The sequence below is a fragment of the Aulonocara stuartgranti genome (assembly GCF_965226115.1).
Source record: "Aulonocara stuartgranti genome assembly, chromosome: 3".
Taxonomy (NCBI): domain Eukaryota; kingdom Metazoa; phylum Chordata; class Actinopteri; order Cichliformes; family Cichlidae; genus Aulonocara; species Aulonocara stuartgranti.
The window spans coordinates 20,418,424-20,440,296 of NC_138941.1; the positions used below are offsets into that span (position 1 = coordinate 20,418,424).

The following is a 21,873-nucleotide window of genomic DNA, read 5'->3' on the forward strand; positions in this document are numbered from 1 at the left end:
GAAGGCGGCATTATTCCAAACGGCTCCATCCTAGAAACATGATGTGGAACAGCTGACCTGTAGATCTGCTCAAGAACAATCGTCACAGTCTGATCACAGTCAGTCCCACGTCTGCCATGTTCTCAGCTTCCTTTAGTACAGGTAGCTTTAATGATCATTTCAAGTGTGGTTGTTTCATGGAAACAGAGAGCAGACTGCAACATCTGTGACAGCCGCCTCTAACACTCTGATGGACGTGTGGACAGCAATGCTGCCTGGAACAGTACCGATGTTTCAGGGCTGATGACGTTTTTGGGTGGGACATCTACATCCTGACATATCAAGGTTACTTTACTTTTACGTAAATTTGCTTTACAGAAAAATAATAGCATTTGTCATCCCTTCACAAACACACACATCGATTTAAACCTGACAGACACATATTTGGAAATTAGACGCGATGAATCAAATCAGAAAAACAGTTATTAGTTATTAAGTTTAGTGACGGCAGCAGGGACAAAGCTGCTTTTATAAGACTTTGTCCTGCATCATTGCATGATAAAACAGACTCAATGGCCCCAAGATATTTATATGACTGCACTTGCTCAGGTTTGTCCGGATTTCAAACTGTTCTAAAAGTCTTTTGATTCAAATCTGGGGCTGTGTTATTGAAAGCAGCAGAGAAATCGATGAACTGAAGTCCTTTACTCTCTACATGTTTGACAATCAGGTGAAGTAGAATCAAAAGCGCGTCCTCCACTCCTCTGTTGGGCTTATGTGCAATCTGCATTGAATCAAGCTGAAGTTCAGTGTCTTCCATAATCACATTTCTGATGATTTGTTCAAAGACTGAAGTGAGGGCAGCAGGCCTGAAGTCGTTTAGAACTTTTGGACGACTAGATTTAGGACCAGGAACCACAACAGCTTCTTTCCCAAGAGAGGGCATGAATGATTTATTCAGAATAACCTAAAATATAGGACTGAGTTCTTGAGCACAAGTGTAGGAGCCATATGAGTTGTTCCTTTTTGTTTTGGATTAAGAGGGTTGGTTTAAATGCACACCTTGTATTGGTGCACGGGTGTGAGGCGTGACTCGTGGGCGTGTTAGGTGATAAATGTGGTTGCACTCACCTGTTCACCGCACCTGATGAGCAGAAAGGTCGGGTGAGCATGAGGGGAAACCTGTTGACCCCAGCTTGAGTCATTTTGATGCATTTTTGGCTGTAACTTGATGTATGCTTTATGCACTAATTGATGCCATAGGCCGATGTTGTAGTTTGGTGTAGTAATTGGTGTAATTCGTTGTGAGTTGCAGTCATTGTGTTTGTGCAGTCTGTGCATTTGTTTAATAGTTCGATGAGCCGTTTGGAATAATGCCGCCCTCTGCTGGACAGATATCGTGTTGTCCCTGAGTCCTTCTGATCCTCAGCACTTTCTATCAGGAGACAACGCACTCAGGTCCCATCTGACGTTGTTCACTTGATGTTCTGAAGCCCAGTACGGACCTTAACACGGGCTCCATGTGGACACATTAGATTAACTGTTTTTAAGACCAGTTTCTTAAATTACATGACGGTGTGGTTTTTATTTTGTGCTTTTAGTGCAGAGAGAGTCTCTGTGGAGGTTGGATGTTCTCCCCGTGTTTGTGTGGGTCCTCTCAGGGGACTCTGGCTTCCTCCCACAGTTCACACACATTCAGGTAGTGGGGTTAGGTTAACTGGTGAATAAGTGTGAGCGTGAACGGTCGTCTGTCTCCTCACCCTGTGTTAGCTGGGATCCACTCCAGCTCGTACATGCCCGTCAGGCACCGTCCTCATACCTGTTCTGGTAAATCCAGTCCTGGAGGACACAGCTCACCTGGAATCTGTGTTCATGTTATAAAATGTTACATTTCATTAGAAGTTGGTTGTATTCCAGTTTTATGTTGCAGTTTTCACTTTTGAAAGGGAAGGTTAGTCCAGCTCAGTCAGATGCTGAATGCTCTCTTTCAGTACGTTGTTGTATTAAACGATGACTCAGCAGACGACACATTGTAGCCATGTTAAAAATCATGCAACAGACCCTTGGTCACGATGTCGTTGTGGGGATGTCTAAAGGCTGGGTTCCTTCTAATAACCGTAACAAGTGTTTATGGCGCTCCTTGTGATGCTGGGTCAAAGTTCAGCCTCTGAAGACCTCGACGTGTTTGAAGTTATCCACAGGCTGCGAGGTCCACTTCAAAGGTGTTCTATGTTAGATGTTGGTCAGGTTAATCAAAATGGAAACTGTTGAGTTTACACATTAACCAACATGGTCCAGCACTAAACATCGTAAAGCCTTTAGTTTTTGGAGAGAGGATGCTGCCATCAAATTCAAAATGGGCTAATATTTTTCTTTAAATGTTTCATTTTCTCACTTTGTTTAAAATACTGGTTTACAGGATTTGCAAATGATTGCATTCTGTTCTTAATCATATTTAACACAGAGGATCAAATGTGGGGAAGTGGGTGTTATATTCAGATTGTGGGATACATTTAGGAAATGTAAAACTTTTGATGTTAATGTTGTTTATTTGCAGGCAGTGGCGGTCCTAGCCTGTTTGGCACCCTGGGCGAACAATCCCTCTGGCGCCCCCCCCCCCCCACACACACACACACACACACAGACACAAATCCTTACACACATTAACATAAAGCTGCTGCACACACACACACACACACACACACACACACACACACACACACACACACACACACACACAGAGAGAGAGAGAGAGAGAGTATGCATTGTATGCAGACGGCTACCAAACAGCCATCATAATTCGTCATACAATGAGAACAGGACAAATCAACAATTGACAAGGACTAATTAATATTTAAATCTGTAACATAATGTATTGTTTGGAGTTTAGTCTGTTACTGTTTGTTTTTTTACCATTTCTTCTTGGAGCAACTGTAACCCACATAATTTCTGACTCACTCTGATTCTGATAGTTTCAGGATGACCTGCCATTATCCAATCACACATCTGCTTACCTGCATCTTTTGCTCGTTTCTCCTCCTCTTCTTTTCTATTTTTTCTAAGTTGAGCACCATGATGGCTTTGAACTTTTCTTGTCCATCTTCCATTGGTTTTAATTTTGCACTCCAGTATGAACACAAATCCCCCAACACAAGGATCACCACAACATGATCTAATAGACCTACACCTTAGTTCACAGATTCACTTCATCTAGGGTGCATTTCTGAGATTTCACACAACCCAGGATTCAAATCATGAATACATAATGGACTTGGATTTACAACATTATAAATGAAATGTGCTCTTTTTGGAAGCAGCAGGGGCCCCCTCCCCTCAAACTGTAAATTTAAATTGTTATTGATCCTTTACCCCTGGTCCTAAAGTGTATATTTATTTTCTTACTCTTCTTATTGTTTGTTTACTTGCACTGCTGTAACTGGAGCCTCGTCATCTCATATCTCTGTATACTGGACTGTCTGTAGCGGAGATGACAATAAAGTTTACTTTGAGTTTGGCAGCGAGCAGGCGCACCGAGGGCTCTCGCGCTCACTTTCGTGTATAGAATTTTGAAAAAACATTGGTGCAAATTATAAGTCTGTATCATGATGCCTGGTGTTTTTGTGTTTGTTGGTTTGTTTTTATTTTTCTTTATTTTGTGAGTTGGTTATTAGATGCTGCTCCAGCCGGTCAGACTCATCTGGCTAACCTAACAGCAGTCCTGGCCAGGCTAGAAAAATATGGATTGAGAGCAAACAAAAACAAATGTGAGTTCTTCAAGGATGCCATTGAGTATTGTGGACACAAGATCGACAGACATGGGCTCCACAAAACCGAGGACAAAGTTGAAGCAGTCCTGAAGGCACCAGACACTAAAAATGTGAGTCAGCTACGTTCATTCTTGGGCTTAATTAATTATTACCACAAGTTTCTACCAAACCTTTCAACAGTCCTGCACCCGCTGAACTCTCTGCTGCAACAAAATGTCAAATGGAAATGGACAAAAAACTATGAAGAGGCATTTAATTTAGTTAAGTTAAACAGCTCATTACATCAGAGGAGGTTCTGACACACTTTGACCCCAAGCTACCACTTCGCCTCGCTTGTGATGCCTCACCATATGGCATTGGTGCCGTGCTATCTCACAAAATGCCTGATCGATCCGAACGACTACTTGCCTTTGCCTCAAGGTCCCTAAATGCAGCCGAGCACAACTATACGCAGATAGACAGAGAAACACTCAGTCTAGTGTGGGGAGTGAAGAAGTTTAATCAGTATTTATATGGACGACACTTCACCCTGATCACAGACCACCGACCGCTGGTGTCCATCTTTAACCCTCAGAAAGGTATTCCAACCATGGCTGCGGCACGCTTGCTTGGGCTTTGTTCCTGGGTGCACACACCTACACCATTGAGTTCAAAGGGACAAAGCTACATGGAAATGCAGATGGACTTTCACGTCTTCCACACATGCAACCCACCGAAGAAATGACTGCTCCAGCTACTGTGTTTCATGTTACACAAATGGAACCCCTACCTGTCACAAGTGCTCAGGTGAAAAGAGAAACGAGCCAAAACACAATCTTGTCAAACGATCTTACTGTGAATGGTTGGCCGTCCTGTAGTGACACTCAGTTCTCTGCGTACTCCACCCGCAAAGACCAACTATCCGTTTGCCAAGGATGTGTCATGTGGGGAACTCGTGTCATCTGCCACCCAAACTACGTACAAAGGTACTGGACTCACTGCACGATGGACATTTGGGTGTTAAGATGAAAGGTCTTGCTAGAAGCTATGTTTGGTGGCCAGGCACTGATTGTGAAATGGAGAATATGGCTAAATCCTGCATTGTTTGCCAGCAGACGCTGCGCCAGCCTCAAACAGCACCTGTACACGCGTGGGAGTGGCCATCCGCTCCATGGCAACGCATTCATATAGACTATGCTGGCCCATTTATGGACTAAATGTTCCAGGTTGTGGTTGATGCCCACTCAAAGTGGCCAGAAATCTTCCCCGTAAAGCAAGCAACAGCTGCCAGCACGATCAATAGTCTTTGGTCACCGTTTGCTCGCACAGGTCTGCCACAACAGCTCGTAAGTGACAATGGTCATCAGTTTACTGGAGAGGAGTTCCAGTGTTTCCTTGGGAGTAACGGCATACGACATATCACTTCAGCTCCCCATCATCCTGCAACAAAGCTGAACCAGCCAGTCGCACAGAGGGGAAACCGCTACAACAGAAAATTGACAATTTTTTTACTGTCTTACCACTCATGCAACAACTGGACACACACCTGCAATGCTCTTCATGGGATGAGATCTGAGATCACATCTAGATTTGCTGAAACCAGACATTCGCAAGGATGTCCAAGATAAACAGTCTTCCATGGTGGAAGCAACAAGAAACAAAACCAGGTTCTTCAATGTTGGACAAAGAGTTCTCGCCAGAGACTACAGAGACCCAAGTCAGAAATGGCATTCTGGCACGATTCGTTCACGGACCGGACCGCTGATATACACCATAAATGTTGGAGCCAACTTAGTCTGGCGTAGACATGTTGATCAGATTCTAGATGCAGAATGTCACGTAGTTCCAGAGCAACCTGAGAGGACACATCTACACCTCAAGATTCAGAAGAGTTTGCCCTCGCTTCACCACCTGAGGTTCAGGGTTTACGTGAAACCACCAATGTTCAAACACCTGAACTTTCCACACAGAGCACTATGGACTCTGACCAAACAGGCAGACGTTACCCTGAGAGAAATCGCAGAGCACCTCAGAGACTGAACTTATAGGTTTCCAGTTCATTTTGTAAGGAAAGCAGTTAAAATGTTTAAGAGGAAACAACCTACCTCTATGTTGTAAATCACTGAGTAGGTGTCATATTTCAGTTTAAGTACAATCTTATGCTTATGCATAAGCTTATGCTAGACGAGTCCAGAAGTACAGAAACCTTGTGTACAGCGTTGGAGATGAAGTTCTTCTCTTGAACATGAAACGTGGAAGGAAGGGAGGAAGACTTGATCCAGATTTTTCAGGACCCTACACCATTCAAGACATCGCTGGCAAATGTGTGAGATTAAAAAAACACGGAAGGAGCAACTTTAAGAAATCACTACAGCATTGACCATATCAAGCCATACAGAAGAAGCCACCATGTAAATATCAGTGACAATTAAAAATACCCAACTCGCAGTCAGACGGTGAACAGCAGCACAGACCTGAAGATGCCTCCCTGCCATCCTACTGCTAACCCTCAGTGCCAGCAAAGTCCAGAGGATTCATTATGCACCCAAAACGGCTGACACAAGGAGTTTAATTGTGTTCCAGGACCAGAAACGCGTGAACAAGAACTTCCCTCCCGGAAACAAAGCTTAGAAAATGAAGGTGACATAGTGAACAACTCTTTTTGACCAGTTGGTCATTTGTTGCCAGTTTGGCGTTGCAACTTAATTGACTGTTGCATGACTTTGTTTGCATTTTGAAGTCTTCAACTCATATTGGATATAAAGAAACATGCAACGTGCACTGAGCTTGTGGAAGTCTGGAAATGGATCTGCCTGTCAGTAATTTTCTATTTTGCCCACCCGCTGTACCTTTCCTATTTCTCTGCGTGTAAATGCATGCCTATTGTATTGACTTTTTTCCTGTTGTGGCCCGTTGGCCTTTACCAAGCTTATCCACTACAAATCTCATGCATGCCTGAGCTAACTTATCATATTTTTCTTTTAGTAAAGAGGCTATGGCGTGCAAAGGACACTGGGCGCTTGGAGGCAGCTGTTGGACCATACAAGTTATTGGATTCCTCTTTTCGAACACTGCAGGGGTCACGGTGGTTTCTGATGAGGTAAGAGAACTTATCATTATTGATTCTGATTTCGAGGTTCTGCTCCTTCTGAAGCATTTGCAGTGCAGAGACCATTAATAGTTTAAAATGTGCGGGTAGGTGGGGGGGGGGGGGGGGGGGGGGTTATATTGCAAAACTCTGATAAGGTTTCACCCATTCACTTCAACAGGAAAAAATGTTATCAACCACAACACAGATGTTGTGACATCTGTGACATCATAATACCCAGTTTCAGTATATGCAGAAAGAACCTTTATCAGCAATTCTATTCCTTTAGATGTTTTTGTGTACAGCACTCAAGCAGTTACTTCAAAAATTGTTGCTGTTGTTGTATAAACTCAGATTTTTCAAAACAGGTCATTGATGCATATCTGCACCGTGTTATTGACAGACGAAAGGTAAGTAAGAAATGTCATTTACCTACTAATTTTGAAATAAAAAAAAACCCTATTTACTGTTCTATAACATTTTTCTATACTTGTGCAGAATGCTGCACACCTGCTCTGTTCAGTAGTTGCAAGCTCGTTGTTTTCTGGGCAGTTCAGATGCCTCAACTGGTATGTTGAAAGCTCAGAAGTGGTCCAAACAGTTGACTCCTTTCTGTTGCTGAGGAAAGAGTTCGGTTCCTTTAAAGAAGACTATATTTGAAAACACCCTGAGACGCATGGTACCTAAGTAAATCCAAATTACTCTGCACTTCCAATCCCACAGATGAAGTTCCCAGTTGAAGACGTGGCTGTGCCCTGTGAACTTTGGTACACACTGGATTCTTGTGGTATGTGTTCATTTTGTTATTAATTTGCATAATTTGTTGTGAAGCAGTTTCTTGCACAAAGTGTTATTTTTAAATAAGTTTTCAGTGGCACAAACAATTGTAATTTTTAATTTAACTTTTTCTTTAGATTGTCAACATTTCTGCACAGAAAATACTGCTCATAGACCCCATGGGAATGAAGGTGTTTATGACAGGAAAATTCTGCGCAACTGGAGGTATGTATGATACTGAGGTGTTATTCTTAGATTAAAAAAAAAAAAATCTTGTTTCATTACAAACACTTTTGTTCAACTAGGAATTTTCTGAGGATGAGAGGGCATGAAGACACCATGGAGTGGCAGTTACAGACTATGCAACACAACAAGCAACAGGATTCCAGCAGTTGTGGAGTTTTACTGTTAAAGGTAACCCTTATTCAAATGATTCAGTTTCTTGTTAGCTAGAATTAAGACTTTAAGTGAATTTAAGTGAAGTGAAAGTTATTTCGGTCAACAACAACAAAGATGATCATTTTACATAGAAGTACTTAATCATACAGTAACTGAAAAAGGAATAGGCTGAAGCCTTGTGGCTTATAATTATCCTATCCTTTACCTAATTAAGACTTTACATTCTAATTATGATCAATCTCACAGTTTGCAGAACACTACCTTGATTTTGGAGAGGTCAGTGAGGTGTCAACCACTACAGAGCCAGTTGTGCTGGAGCGAATGCAGATAGCTTGCACCCTACTTGAAAATCGAGGTAAGTCCAGTAAAGTCCTTATCACGTTAGTGCGTACTTCCAATTTAAATAGTGCTTTTCAAACAGCACAGTACAAATAGTGCTCTTCAAACACTTTCAGATAAGACCCTTCTCAAAGTCTAATTTAGACTAATTTTCCAGGAAGTATATTTGGAAAAAATGTACTATTATTTTTTAATTATTCAATAAATAATGTTTGATTAAAACCTAACTATGATTGTGTTTCAGGGAACGCTGAGGACTACTGCATTGTTTTCTCCATGTTAGATGCTAACGCTGACCGCAGCATGATTGAAATGGTAAAACAAAACAAAAGAAACACATAAGTCTTAGTATCATTACTTGCCAATCATAATTAAAATGTTGAGTAATAGTATTCACCAAACAGAATATGAGCCATTTATTTTTCCTTTCCAGGTGCAGTGTGAATCTTGCCAAAGATGGGCACATTTTGCATGTGAAAAATATAAAGAGAGCAACCAAGAATATAAATGCCAAAAATGTAGCCAGAGTCAGACAGAGACTGTGCAGAGACTGTAGAAGGACAGAGCAGCAGCAGAGCAGTCCAGATACACTGATGATCCTCTGTCAGATCCAGAGGGACACACAGGGATGATGCTGGACTCTACATTGTGTCTGACAGTGGAGCTGTTCTCAGAGCAGTTCACTCTGCAGCACTGACAGTCATCTGCACTTCTTCTCATTCCTCTGTCAGTCACTGCTGGATGAAGCTCTCCTCTCCACCTCCCAGTAACATGGCCCAGTCAGAGCGTCTCTACACACAAGCTGCTGCTGCTTCAACCTCTCTGGATCATCAGGACACAGCTCCTCCTCTCTCAGCACACACACCGTCCTGTTTACCATCATCACCTCCACCTGCAGAGAGAAGAAGGAAGAGCAGAGGAGATAAACGAGTGTTTCCAGAGACTCTTCATCAGCTGTCAGTCAGTGATGCAGCACATCCAGTATAAAGAGCAGCAGGGACTTCAGTGCTGGGACTGTACTAGGACTCATTGTTGCTTCACTTTTTCTAATCTTTGGATTTTTATTGAAGTTGATGAAAATGTTTTTCCCTCCTAGTTTGAGTTTGGACTTTCATTCATTAGAAGAACCTTGGTGTGTCCACTCTGAGCTCTGTAGGAACCCCAACAACAAGCCCAACAATCCAGATGGACGGTTCCAGCTGTTAACTGGAGGAATTCCATCCAAACATCTGCTCTCACTAAATTCTTCCTCACCTACAGACTGTGTTCTTCACTGCTTTAAACTTGGAAACGAATGCAGTCATTGGTCTGCGTGCTGCTTTGTTCAGAGAGCTGATTGGCTGTTGACAGTGTTTGATCAGAGCGTGTCAGCCGTTACCATGGTGACCATAAAGGTCAGAAACAGGAAGTGTTTGTGTCCAATCCTGAAGCCTGTCACCATTCTCCTCTCACAGCTTCACTGAGAAGCTGCAGCTTTACAGGAAACACTGGATCTTTGTTTCATACTGACTGTGTTTAGTACAATACTGCTGACAGCACCACCCACTCACTCCATCACTCTACTTACACCAGAGTCTCCAGTCTGTAGTCTGGACTCTGCTGAAGATCAGACAGCTGCTTCACATCTGGATGCTTCAGGTTGTTTCCTTGCAGCTCCAGCTCTCTCAGATGGGAGGGGTTGGACTTCAGTGCTGCTGCCAGATAATCACAGCTGATCTTTGACAAACCACAGCCCCACAATCTGTATAAAGAATGAAAGATGTAAGTTTATTAGACAAAGTGTGAGCTTGAAATCATTCAGTGTTTCATCATCTGTTCAGAGCTGAAGAAGGTTCAGAATGTAGAAGTTTAGAAAATGGAAACTCCAAACAGCTGAAGCCAACAGGAAGCAGCTTCAAACAGGAAACTGTGCAGAGTTTCAGACTATATGTCCTGATGCAGCCAGTTGGATTTTGGAGATTTGAATCTCTGTTCTGTGACTAAGTCCTTGAATCATTTCTTCCAGTTGGTCCAACAAGACAGACTAAGTGTTGGACATGTGTTGTGGCTCCATTAGGGGAGCTTCTAAATGTGATGTGATGGCCCCTCTGGGTCTGTCAGGTCACAGGACTGAAGAGAGCTCAAACTGGGCACACACTTGTTCCAGTCTGGACCAAAGACTCTATACTGGGACTGAGGGACTGCTTTGACTGCACCCACTGGGACTTTTTAAAGGCTCATGTTCTCACTTAGATCATCGATTTCTACTTACATTTCTTTCTGGGAAAAATGGGGATTACTTTGGAAACAGGAAGTATTTTCCCCAATAAGCAGCCCTGGATTAGTAAATCACTCCAACATGTTCTCAGGCAGAAGAAGCTGTCTTGTTATGAGGGAGAGAAGAAAAAGATGGAGGCACAGAAACTTGTTGAAAGAGAGATAAAGCAGCTAAAATCAGGTGTAAAAGTAAAGCAGAGGATGAGCTGAATAAAGGACACTCAAGGCTGGCTTGGAAAGGAATGAAGTCCATGGTGGGGATGCAGGACAAGGAGCAAAGATGAATGTGATGCTGAATCAGCAGAAGACTTGGACTCATTTGATTCCAGCTTTGATATCATTGATTTCAATGAAGAGCTTTGTGATTGTAGCAAAGGGCTGGTAGCTCTGAGAGTCCCACTGATGAGGTGTTTGTGTGGAAATCTCTTAGTGGGACCAAAGAGAGAAAAAGCCCTGGTCCTGATGCTGTGGGAGGGAAATGATTGAAGTGTGCTGTGAGGAACTGACTGGGAGATCTTCACACATTTTCCAGTCCTCCTTGGAACAACAGGAAGTTCCCAGCATATGGAAACAAAGGTTAAGTGTCCTATGGCACTCAGTGATGATGGTGCTGTGGCCCCACCACCTCCACCTCTTTGTAAAGGAACTAACTGTAATCTGAAGCTTCAAATGGAACTAAGACTTCCTCCACTAGGTGGCAGTGTCTGATGAGAAAGTGTTAGTGGAGCTGGCCTGGAGTCAGAAACAGGAAGATGCAGGATTTGGGCTGAAATGGGGAAAAGTGGTTCGCACTAGTGCCTTAAAGCAAGAAGGTTGTAGGTTGAAGCTTGTTGGCCTTTCTGTGGAGGTTGGATGTTCTCCCACAGTCCAATGAAATGCTGCTTAGGTTCATTGGTGCTTCTAAATTGGCTGTAGGTGTGGATGTGAGAGAGTGCTTCTCTGTCTCTCTCTGTTGGCCCTGTGATGGACTGCTCACCTGTGCAGGTGGACCACGCCTCTTGCCCTATGACAGCTAGGGCACAGGCTGCAGCCCTGTGAGCCTAAGCTGAATAAACAGTTAGCAAAAATGATCCATAGATGGCCTGAAATCCCCCAGTTAGCAGTTTGGTAGATAGCTATGACATGCTAATCCCATCCAGCAGCTGTATTCTACCTGTAAACTGATCCCTGCTGAGCCAAAGCACTTTTTCATATACAAATTACAACCTTTAATAGAAACCTATTGGTCAGCATCTTATTAGCCTGCTGTTAGCTTCATTCCACAGAAAACTGAGAGAAACTAACAGAGTTGATAAAGAATAAAGAGAAATGTGCTGATTTAAAGCCTTTGAAGTGCTTCAGATGATCTCTGTCCACTTCTGTCCACTCATTCATTCATGTAAGCTTTCTAATGCAGCTTTGATCTTCACAGTCTGCTTCATGAAACTCATTCTAACCCTGAATGTCAGAGTGTTCCTCCTTCTCTTTCCCATCATTCATGCTGGCAGTGGAGGAGATTTGGATGTTGGACTGTGTTTTGGATGATGTGTGTATGTTTGTGTTGGACTGCTGTCTGTAAAGCAAACGCACATTTTGCTTTGGATTTCAGTGTCAGACAGACTTTAAGGTGGAATGAAGAGTTGGAGAGTTTCACAGTGAATTATCCAGTGGAGGATTTTTCTTCTTCTTTGAAGGTTTGAAATGTGAACATTGTTCTGCTGCAGTCAATGGACTAAACCAGAGAAGAAGAAAACAGACTTTACCATGAAGATCCTCAGTGTGGATCAGTATAATATCAGCCTGATGTCTGCAGTTTAGTGTCAGCACAACTTTCACATCATATTCATCTCAGCACAACTAAAACATGCTGACTGACCTCAGAGTTTCAAGTCCACATCCTGGACTCTCCAGGAAACCACACAGATGCTTCACTCCTGAATCCTGCAGCTTGTTGTTGGAGCTCAGGTGCAGCTCTCTCAGATGGGAGGGGTTGGACTTCAGTGCTGCTGCCAGATAATCACAGCTGATCTCTGACAAACCACAGCCCCACAATCTGTATAAAGAATGAAAGATGTAAGTTTATTAGACAAAGTGTGAGCTTGAAATCATTCAGTGTTTCATCATCTGTTCAGAGCTGAAGAAGGTTCAGAATGTAGAAGTTTAGAAAATGGAAACTCCAAACAGCTGACAGAGTTCATACGCCTTTGTCAGGGTCAAATTCAAGCAAGACCATGTGAAAATTAAAACACATCATCCTAGGTGAACTTAAACACCTTTGTTCCCCTTTTGTTAAGACATAGAAAAGTACACCACACAAAAATACTGCAAAAGGAAACGGTCGCCTTATATACATAGTGTATAAACTCAAAATGCACATTTCACTTCAAATTAAGATTAAGGCTTTGAACAGATCACATAGTTCAGTTCAACATATAAGACTTTAAGAATGCACAAGCATCTACTTAAAATCTATTTAATTTATCATCCATGATATTATTTTGTACAATTCCAATGTATTTTGTTCATCTCCCTTAAATAAACAGGCAGTCTTAAAGTATGAAATATTCATATACAAACACATATAAATGTGTGTACTGTCTCAGTGGCTGATAGTACCCCACAGGCCTCAGTGTGAGCTTGAAGACATTTATAATGTTTAAGTAGTTTAATGTGCAGGTGCTGACGATAAAAACATTTTGAATGAAAGCCGGGGAACTTTGGTAGCACAGAAACAAGTGGCTATTCTTTGTGACTATATGGATCACTCACAATACCATTATTTCACACAAAGGCACCAAATTAATACTCAAAAAAGCTGCAGCAATACACACAAATATAAACAGTACTTGGTGACAACTTTGCTTTTAGCCTTTAACCCTTCTTGACTACTTTTGATGTGGCCTCTATATTTTACCTTTAAAAACAGTTTATCTTGCCAATCTGTTATTTTCTCATTTTGACCAACTGTATCAGCACAATTTATCTAAATTCAGACAAAATTTAAAATACACGTAGAAAGTGATATTTTGACTGTAAAACCACACACATGTTTAACGAATCATCTTCATAACTTGAAATGCAAATAGAGATTGTACATTTTTAAAAATACGCACACGTTTTGCAAACAACAAAGTTATATGGTACTATTTACCAAAAAATGCAGCCAAGGCTCAGACGTTTTTCATATAATCATTTCAAACTATTTACAGAACAATCAGGTGTCAAACAATAGTTTGTGTCACTCTAACACATATGAGAACAGCACAGGGATAAACCTGCAGGTCTGACAGCAGGTGTGTCACTCAGCGTTTACACTGCAATCTGCCTTTGTTGGCTTTAAGGCAGCAACTGTGACGATCACTAGTAGAACTGACACACAAAACAAAACAACAGCTACACACTAAATACACAAGACAACAAACTAACTTGAGACCAAACACGGTAAACGTCACAAATCTCTCACGTATCAAAACTCTCTCTCTCTTTCGCTCACTCGCTCTCTCTTGCCGGTCACTCCTAAAACTTCCCCCTTTTGCTAAACAACCAAATGTCATGTTTCCATATCATTTTTGATTGGTCGACATGGTACATTTTCCCACCTATAGGGCTTTGGAGCGTGATGTCACGGGAGATGGGCCATGCCCCCTTCCGCCATGACAGTAGGCCAGCCAAAGGATACCATTTCAGCTATGGATCGTACGTGTTGTGTTGTCGGTTGCAACGTTAGATCACACGATCGTGAAGGCAAGAAGCTGGATAACGGGCTCTCTTTTCATCGTTTTCCATCCTGGAGGCAACGTGAGGGATCCCATGTATCCGATATTACTAAACAAAGACGTCAGGCTTGGATTGCAGCGGTGAGACGAGCGGATATCGAGTTCTCTGCAATCCCCAGCTTTTTGTTGGTTTGCTCACGGCATTTTCTTTCCGGTGAGTTCTAAATTAATTCATATCACTCTTGAAAGGCTTTTAGTGTGATTTTCAACGTGCTGAGGTCATAGATAATGAGATAAAACATGCTAATGTGTGATGCTGCAGAACCACATCATGTCGACTGAGTAGCTTATGATTTGGCATTATTGCAGGCAAACCAGCATATGAAATGGATGTAACAAATCCAGACTGGGCACCAACACTGCACATGGGGCATGACGACATACCTGTATCAGACTCGGACCGGCACTCAAGGCGTACGCAACGGAAGCGAAAAAGAGCACCCATCGGAGGTAAACAACCCCCCCCCCCCTCTAAAAACATACTAAATTGCTATCACTGTACACTAATCCACACATAACTTCCAGATGAATCACACACCTGTCATTGGAATATTGGTGTACATTTACCTTATGTCTAATTTTATCTTACAGGCTTTCGTTATGCAGCTGCAGAGTCTGAAGGTGTGCCCCGTGCAGAAGTGATTGATGAAGATCTGACAGAAGACCAACAGCAAAATCACAATGTCATGGAGGCAGTGGACAGCAGTTGTGTTGGACAAGTGGAGGTTGAGGTACCAGCTGCAAATGTGGATATACTGAAGAAATGTAAACCTTTTAAAATGATGACAGATTACAAACTCTCAGCTGTGTCTGTAATCAAACCTCTGTAACTTTGCTTCACTTCAGCAGCATCAGCTCATGTTCACATGTTGATTCATGGTTTGCTTCAGTTTTTGATGGACTGCAGAATATTTTGAAGGTTATCTGCTATAAAAAGCCAGAACAGGAAAATCTGCTTCATGTGTTTCTGTTTGATCCTCAGTGACTTTGACACAAAGGCCTCTGCTGTGATGATCACACCTCTGATCAAGTCTCACAGTGTCAGCTTTGTTTTTATACATATGGATATGTGCTGATAAATGATCAGAATTATAATATTTCCCACTGTCTGCTGTGTGCCGTGACCTTTGACCTGCTAAAGACAGTCAGCTGTGGATTATTCATTGTTGTGTCTGATACTTAGAACTGTGAGGAAGAACACTACACAGTTAATCAGGGTCCCCTCTCTCTGAATCAGGAAAGGTGGGCAGGCCGCGTGTGGGCCGCGGGCCATACGTTGAGTCTCACTGTTTGAAATGTGAACATTGTTCTGCTGCAGTCAATGGACTAAACCAGAGAAGAAGAAAACAGACTTTACCATGAAGATCCTCAGTGTGGATCAGTATAATATCAGCCTGATGTCTGCAGTTTAGTGTCAGCACAACTTTCACATCATATTCATCTCAGCACAACTAAAACATGCTGACTGACCTCAGAGTTTCAAGTCCACATCCTGGACTCTCCAGGAAACCACACAGATGCTTCACTCCTGAATCCTGCAGCTTGTTGTTGTAGCTCAGGTCCAGCTCTCTCAGATGGGAGGGGTTGGACTTCAGTGCTGCTGCCAGATAATCACAGCTGATCTCTGACAAACCACAGCAACTCAATCTGTATAAAGAATGAAAGATGTAAGTTTATTAGACAAAGTGTGAGCTTGAAATCATTCAGTGTTTCATCATCTGTTCAGAGCTGAAGAAGGTTCAGAATGTAGAAGTTTAGAAAATGGAAACTCCAAACAGCTGAAGCCAACAGGAAGCAGCTTCAAACAAACACAACAAGAGAAAAAACTCTGAATATTTCACATTAAAGTCGTACATTTCTCATAAAAACAGGACAAAGACTTGAAAAAGTCGTGTTTTTCCTTCCAGGAACCACAAGGCTTCACTTTTAAAGGTGAAGTGTGAAAGAAATGGACATATTTGAAGTCCAACACCTTTTTCCAGTCACATTATTAAAGCAGACAAACTACAAGCTCATTTTCATTCCAACAAGTCATCTTCTGACCTGGACTAACAACACTGGTCTCTATGTGCAGCTGGCTGTGAGACCAGTGCTCAGGGAGCGTCTACAAAGTGCAACACTGAAAGAACATCGCACACTAGCTGTGTCCCAAAACGTCGGCTGCATCCTTCGGAGGACCCGGTATTCGCGGTCTACGTGGGCCGGGTCCTTCAAAGACCGAAAAGGCTGGAAGTGTGAGGCTGTGAAATGGGACGGTCTAGCCTTCAGATTTGCGTCACCGCTGTGTTGGTGGAGTTTAATAAACTCGGCCGTCTGCTCCTTGCTATCTAAAATATAACAGGACACTGGCGTAAACTCTCGACCGTCTCACACTTCTGTTTAATCAGTTTCCTGTTTAACGTTTATTCAGCTGTGTGAAAATCCCGGAGGAACTTTGATCTCAGCCAAACCGATTTACTCCGGAACAAATAAAACACAGAAAAAAGGCAAACAATTACATTTTTAAGTTCTCCGAGTGACTTATATATCGTGTTTCACCTGAGTAGCCAAAGAGCGGGGTCTGAAAACGATGAAGCCGGGCGTCCGCTGCTCTCGCCGGCTGGAGTGACCATTGAACCCCCCGGCTTGCTAGCGAGCGGGTGGGGAACAGACGTCTCCGAAAACGTCGGCACACTTTTGCAAATATGTGATGTCTTGATAAACCAAGCAGATATTTGAAGTTTACACAGCTACTTTCTCGCCTGAAAATATGTTAAAAGTTTATTTTGTGACCCAGAAAGATTAATAAGAGTAATTTGAAAACTTAGTAGCAGCCGCCATTGTTGGCAGCTGAAATTTGGCTGGGCCGCGCTATGAATTCTGGGATATGGTGGGCCACGAAGGACACACCCGACGAATCCTTCAAATTCGGGGAAATGAAGGACGCATTTGTCGGGCACATTTGAAGGAGTCGACAAATACGGACAGCCTTCATCGCCTGGCTGTGACGTAATCGGCCTTCAAATGCAGCCTCTGGAGGATGCAGCCGACGTTTTGGGACACAGCTACTAATTTGCTTCCATCATCCAACTTGAAGAGGAAACAGAGACGGCTCCCCTTCAAAGTAAAAGCTGCTCCTTTTGGACACAGTATCAAAGAAAGTCTACAGTATAACATAGAAAAGACAGAACAAAGTTTTGGTTGTTTTAAATTGTGCAGAAATGAAACTACACTAAGCTCAATTATGTGACAGACATTTCATCCCATGTCAGTTTGGCCTCATCCTGGGCCGGATTATCCAGCACACACTCTGACCACAGGCCCAGGGGCCACGCACAGCTGGGCTCCATCCAAGAGACAGGAAACAAACCAACACAATAATAAAAAAGCACCATGTGATCTTCTTACATCTTCAAGACAAACATAGTAAAAACATGATATTTGTTTCCTGATAAAATGATGTGACAGGTAGAACAGAGTAAAGTGGTGGTGTTACAGCCTTTCTCCCCTCTGCTGCCGAGGCTGTTAGTCTCTCCCAAACTCAGCTACAGGACTTCCAAATGAATGAAAGCAGCAGAAGTGGCTTTACAAATGAAAGAGGAAGAGGAGAAGAAGAGGAGAGGGAGGCCACCCTGACCATCACTCCAGCTGAAAACATCACACTTCCATTAAAGTTGGTGAGAAAATGTTGAGCAGGATGAGCTGCTGGCTAATCTGGAGGCTGTAGCAGCAGCTCACAGTCACAGTGGGTTTCCACTCATGAAAAAGCTCTGGCTGCTTCATTTCTCATCTCATATCAGAGACTTTAATGCTTCACTGAAGCTGTACTGTGATGCTTCCATATTCCAGTGAGGCCTCCATAATGATTTCAGCTGTTCTGTACACACACTGTGTGCCCTGTATGGCTCAAAGTCTCTGCAGCCTGTTTTTATCTGCTATCATCAGATCTTCATCATCCTCATTCACATCCCTCACACACTCTACAGCCTCATCAGCACTGACTTCATCTTCACTGACTGATGGAGCACAACATGAACCTGTGGAGGCTGAAACACTGTCCTGTCAAACATCTCCCCGTCACCACTCCACTTCTGTCAGCCTTTAAATGAACCCTGCTCAAGTCTGTCACTTCTGTTTGGAGCCAAAAGAGGTTAAAGATTACGCCACTACATTCTTGTCTAGAAAATATTAAAGTGTATTTGGTGACACACAAAAAAGGGTAAAAGTATAGTTTGGGTCCACACATGTCCAAACCCTGGTGTGTAGGCCTACTTAGTATTGAGAAAAGCCCACTAAAAGAACGCCCACCAGACCAAAGCAATGGTGTTGACTTGATCAGCATTAACCCCGCCCCCTGACTTTGATGGGTGAAGCTGACAAATAAAATGTATTTATGAACAGCGATGCAGGGCCAGGAGTAGCAACGTGAATTAAATAAATACATCATTAAATAATTCATTAAATGTGTCAGTAAAATAATTAAAATAGAAAACAAACCAACAAAATATGTAATTAACTAATTTGAATTGTACATAAATACTTAATGAATTATTTTAAATGAAATTAACCGATAATTCATTGTGATTTTGTTTTGTGTTTTGATGAGCTAATAATCAGCTCTCTTTTTCTCATTGTTGTTCTAAGCCGCTTATCCAAAGGTAAGGCACTACCTGTTGAATTATTTCCAAAGTGTGCCAAATTGGACATTACAAATTAAAGTCTACTCACTGAAATTACTGGGGAATGTCTGCTTTGATTTTGATGAGAATCTCATGACAGTACTGAGGATTGAATGCAGTTGGACTGCTAAAAATGATTGAATGCGGTTGGACCGCTAAAGGATTTAATACGGTTGGACCGTGGAAAGCAGTTGGACTGCTGAGTGATTTTAGTATATTAGGGAATTTGGTTATTGTTTGGGGTGGAGCCCGTATTGGTTATAAGGTTGGACCTGCTTCAGTCTTACACTTTTTTGGCTGTTTTACTGTTGTTCCAAAGTATTATAAATTATTCAAGAACGTCAGTTGGACTGATAGGAAGCGCAGTGCTCAGAGGTAACGCTTGCCAATGCCAAGGACGCTTAGGCATTGTCCTCGAAGAGGGATAGTCAGTTGGTCACTGTGGAGCTTGGGGCACTCCAGAATAACTAGGAGTTAGAGTCTCCTTACCGTTTGGAACGGTAGTCTGCGCTTTTTTGGCCAGCAGAAGTTGGACTTCGGGCGTGTAACTTTAACTTAAAACTTCGGGGTAAGCCTTGGCTGTGAAATGCCAAAAATAGAGCTTCAGGCAAAGTTTGGGTTGGTTGACGCTTTTAAATTGAGTTAGGGATTTTAGAGATGAGGCCAGAAACTGTTGGACAGATACTGGTTAATTGATCACAAAAAAGTTGGACTTTATCGGTTGGACCGTTAACTTAAATTTGTCGAAATTGTTTAGGCGCTAAAGCTGACAGATGTGACAGTGGTTGTAAATATAAGACGTCTTTGTAATATAAAATAAGAGATCTCTGTGTGAAAGGAGTCTGAGGCAGTGCTGGAGCTATTTTTAGACTGTGTGTGTGTGAGTGTGAAAATGCAAATTAGTCAGCAGTGAACTGTTTAAACCACAGTTGGTTTTACAAATACTGCTGCAAACATTGTTGAGTGTGTGTTTAAGAAGCCATTTATGTTCATTAGAGGGCTATAAATAAAGTTTTGAGTTGCCGTAGTGGATGTATAGTAATTGACTGAGTTTTGATATATAAATATAGTGAGTGCACTGTATATATTTAAGACTAACATATTACTTTTAGGAGTAACCTCTCATCAGCAATAAATGCTGGTGTGTTTTATTTTTTCTATTCTATGTGTGTGCTGTGAGAATTAATAGAGGTTTCAATTGTTTTCTTTGACTTGCTCTTTCTGATTATGAAAGGCATGTCTGAAATACTCTTAGGAAAGCGTGTTGTGAGTATATTCCTCAACTCTTGTCACAGTTTAAGTGTGTGAATGCTGTGAGTAGCAGGTTTTGAGTGATTGGGTGTGATTTGTACAAAATAATAAATAATAATAACACTATGAAAGTTGATAGTAGAGTGAGTGCAGAAGTGGAAGTGTGAGAGAAAAGGCGGTGTGTGTGTGAGACGATCTGACAAACGCAAAGAATTTAGTATATTTAGAAGTGTGTGCGTGAAATAAGGGTGAATTGTTTTAGATCAAGACTTAGTAAAACAAGAGTTTTATTAGCCTGTAAAAAAAACAAAACAGGAGAGATAGAAACAGAAAATATGGTTCTGAGCAGCTGCAAGGTTGACAGGAAATGGTGTGTGTGACAGGAACTTTGCATGCCCATAAAAGGAACTGACTGTGACAAGTGAGCACACAGAGAGAGAAACATACGAGTTAAACTCCAGGCAGATGAAGCAAATGGAGGTTTTAAGAAAAGAAATGAAAAGGATATTAATTGTATGCTTTAGTGTGTCAATACAGGTGGACTTCTTTCAACCTAGAATCTTGAGTACAAAACCATTGATTAACAGAATTGGGAGGAAAACAGGCCAGATTTTGGCTTAAAATTTTACAGCTTGACCTCCCACTTGTCCCGATCCTGAGAAGAAGCTCATAGGACAGTTAATCTCCTGATGAAGACCGACAGAACATCGTGGACTTCAAGAATTAACAGCAGGCAAAAGACAGTGCAACTGAAACTACACTGACGATACCAGCAGCAGCATGGAAGAAAAGCACGTGATGGAAAATGCACGGTGAACTGCAGGCTGGTAAGAACAGTGTGACATAACTGTTTAAAGACACTGAATGGGATATTTTGCCAGGCTGGGATTTAATCTAAAAGGAAAATACTGAAAAGAGCAACGGAGAAGAAACAGAGAAGAAACAGACTGTGTTTGCTGGGGATCACAAGACAACAAAGGACACTAAGAGAAGGGCACAGGGGCCAGTGGGAAGGTGAAGCCCAGACGAGTTCGACTGCGAGAATAGAGGGTACAATTGGGTTGAAATTGAAGCCGGAACTCAGGATGGTTTAGGGATGTCCACGTCACAAACAAAGAGGTAAACAAGAAGAAGGTAAAATAAAGAGAGAAAATAACTGACAATTACATTAATGAATAGAAGACACACATACAGATATTACATAGATTTATTTTTAGGATAAAGGGGAGAGCTTATACGTAGAAATGACTTTTTATACATATTGCATTTTGTGCCTTTAAGGGAGTTGTGGCTCAATTCGTCTCTTGTGGGTCACGAGCCTTTGGCTAGCGCTATGATTAGCCAATCTACTGTGAGGATGATATGAGTTATTGAAGGATTGCACACGCTTACAGACATATAGAGTCCATAAACACACATGACAGTATTGATTCCAGGCAAAAGGCCTCAAATTAATTTAGCGTTTAACTGAACTTGAGCTGGCCCTGTAATAAGTGACAGAAAAGAGGAACTGAATAGGAGTTTCTTGCTTTAGAGAAGGACCAAAGGAAGGAAAGCATATATTTTGGTTAAGTCTGATAAACTAGAATGAGAAGGTATTGTTACATCAAAGGAGCAAGATGAAA

At 42.1% G+C, this 21,873-nt stretch overlaps 1 protein-coding gene and 1 long non-coding RNA gene across 2 annotated transcripts in view; one reads left to right on the plus strand and one right to left on the minus strand.

Moving 5' to 3' along the window:
- The first annotated feature begins 6,737 nt into the window (after positions 1-6,737).
- LOC309701441 lies at positions 6,738-8,627 on the plus strand. Its single transcript, XR_014274989.1, has 3 exons — positions 6,738-6,825; positions 7,182-7,223; positions 7,537-8,627. It is a non-coding gene; the product is annotated as an uncharacterized lncRNA (long non-coding RNA).
- A 102-nt stretch (positions 8,628-8,729) lies between these two features.
- LOC309700530 (NACHT, LRR and PYD domains-containing protein 12-like) overlaps positions 8,730-21,873 on the minus strand; it is a 90,009-nt gene continuing 76,865 nt past the window's right edge. Inside the window, exons 14-15 of the mRNA XM_082524117.1 lie at positions 9,896-10,069; positions 8,730-9,220 (exon numbers count right to left, since the gene is read on the minus strand). Coding sequence (XP_082380243.1) covers positions 9,211-9,220; positions 9,896-10,069 — 184 coding nt within the window. The 3' untranslated portion in view covers positions 8,730-9,210. The remainder of the gene's footprint in view (positions 9,221-9,895; positions 10,070-21,873) is intronic.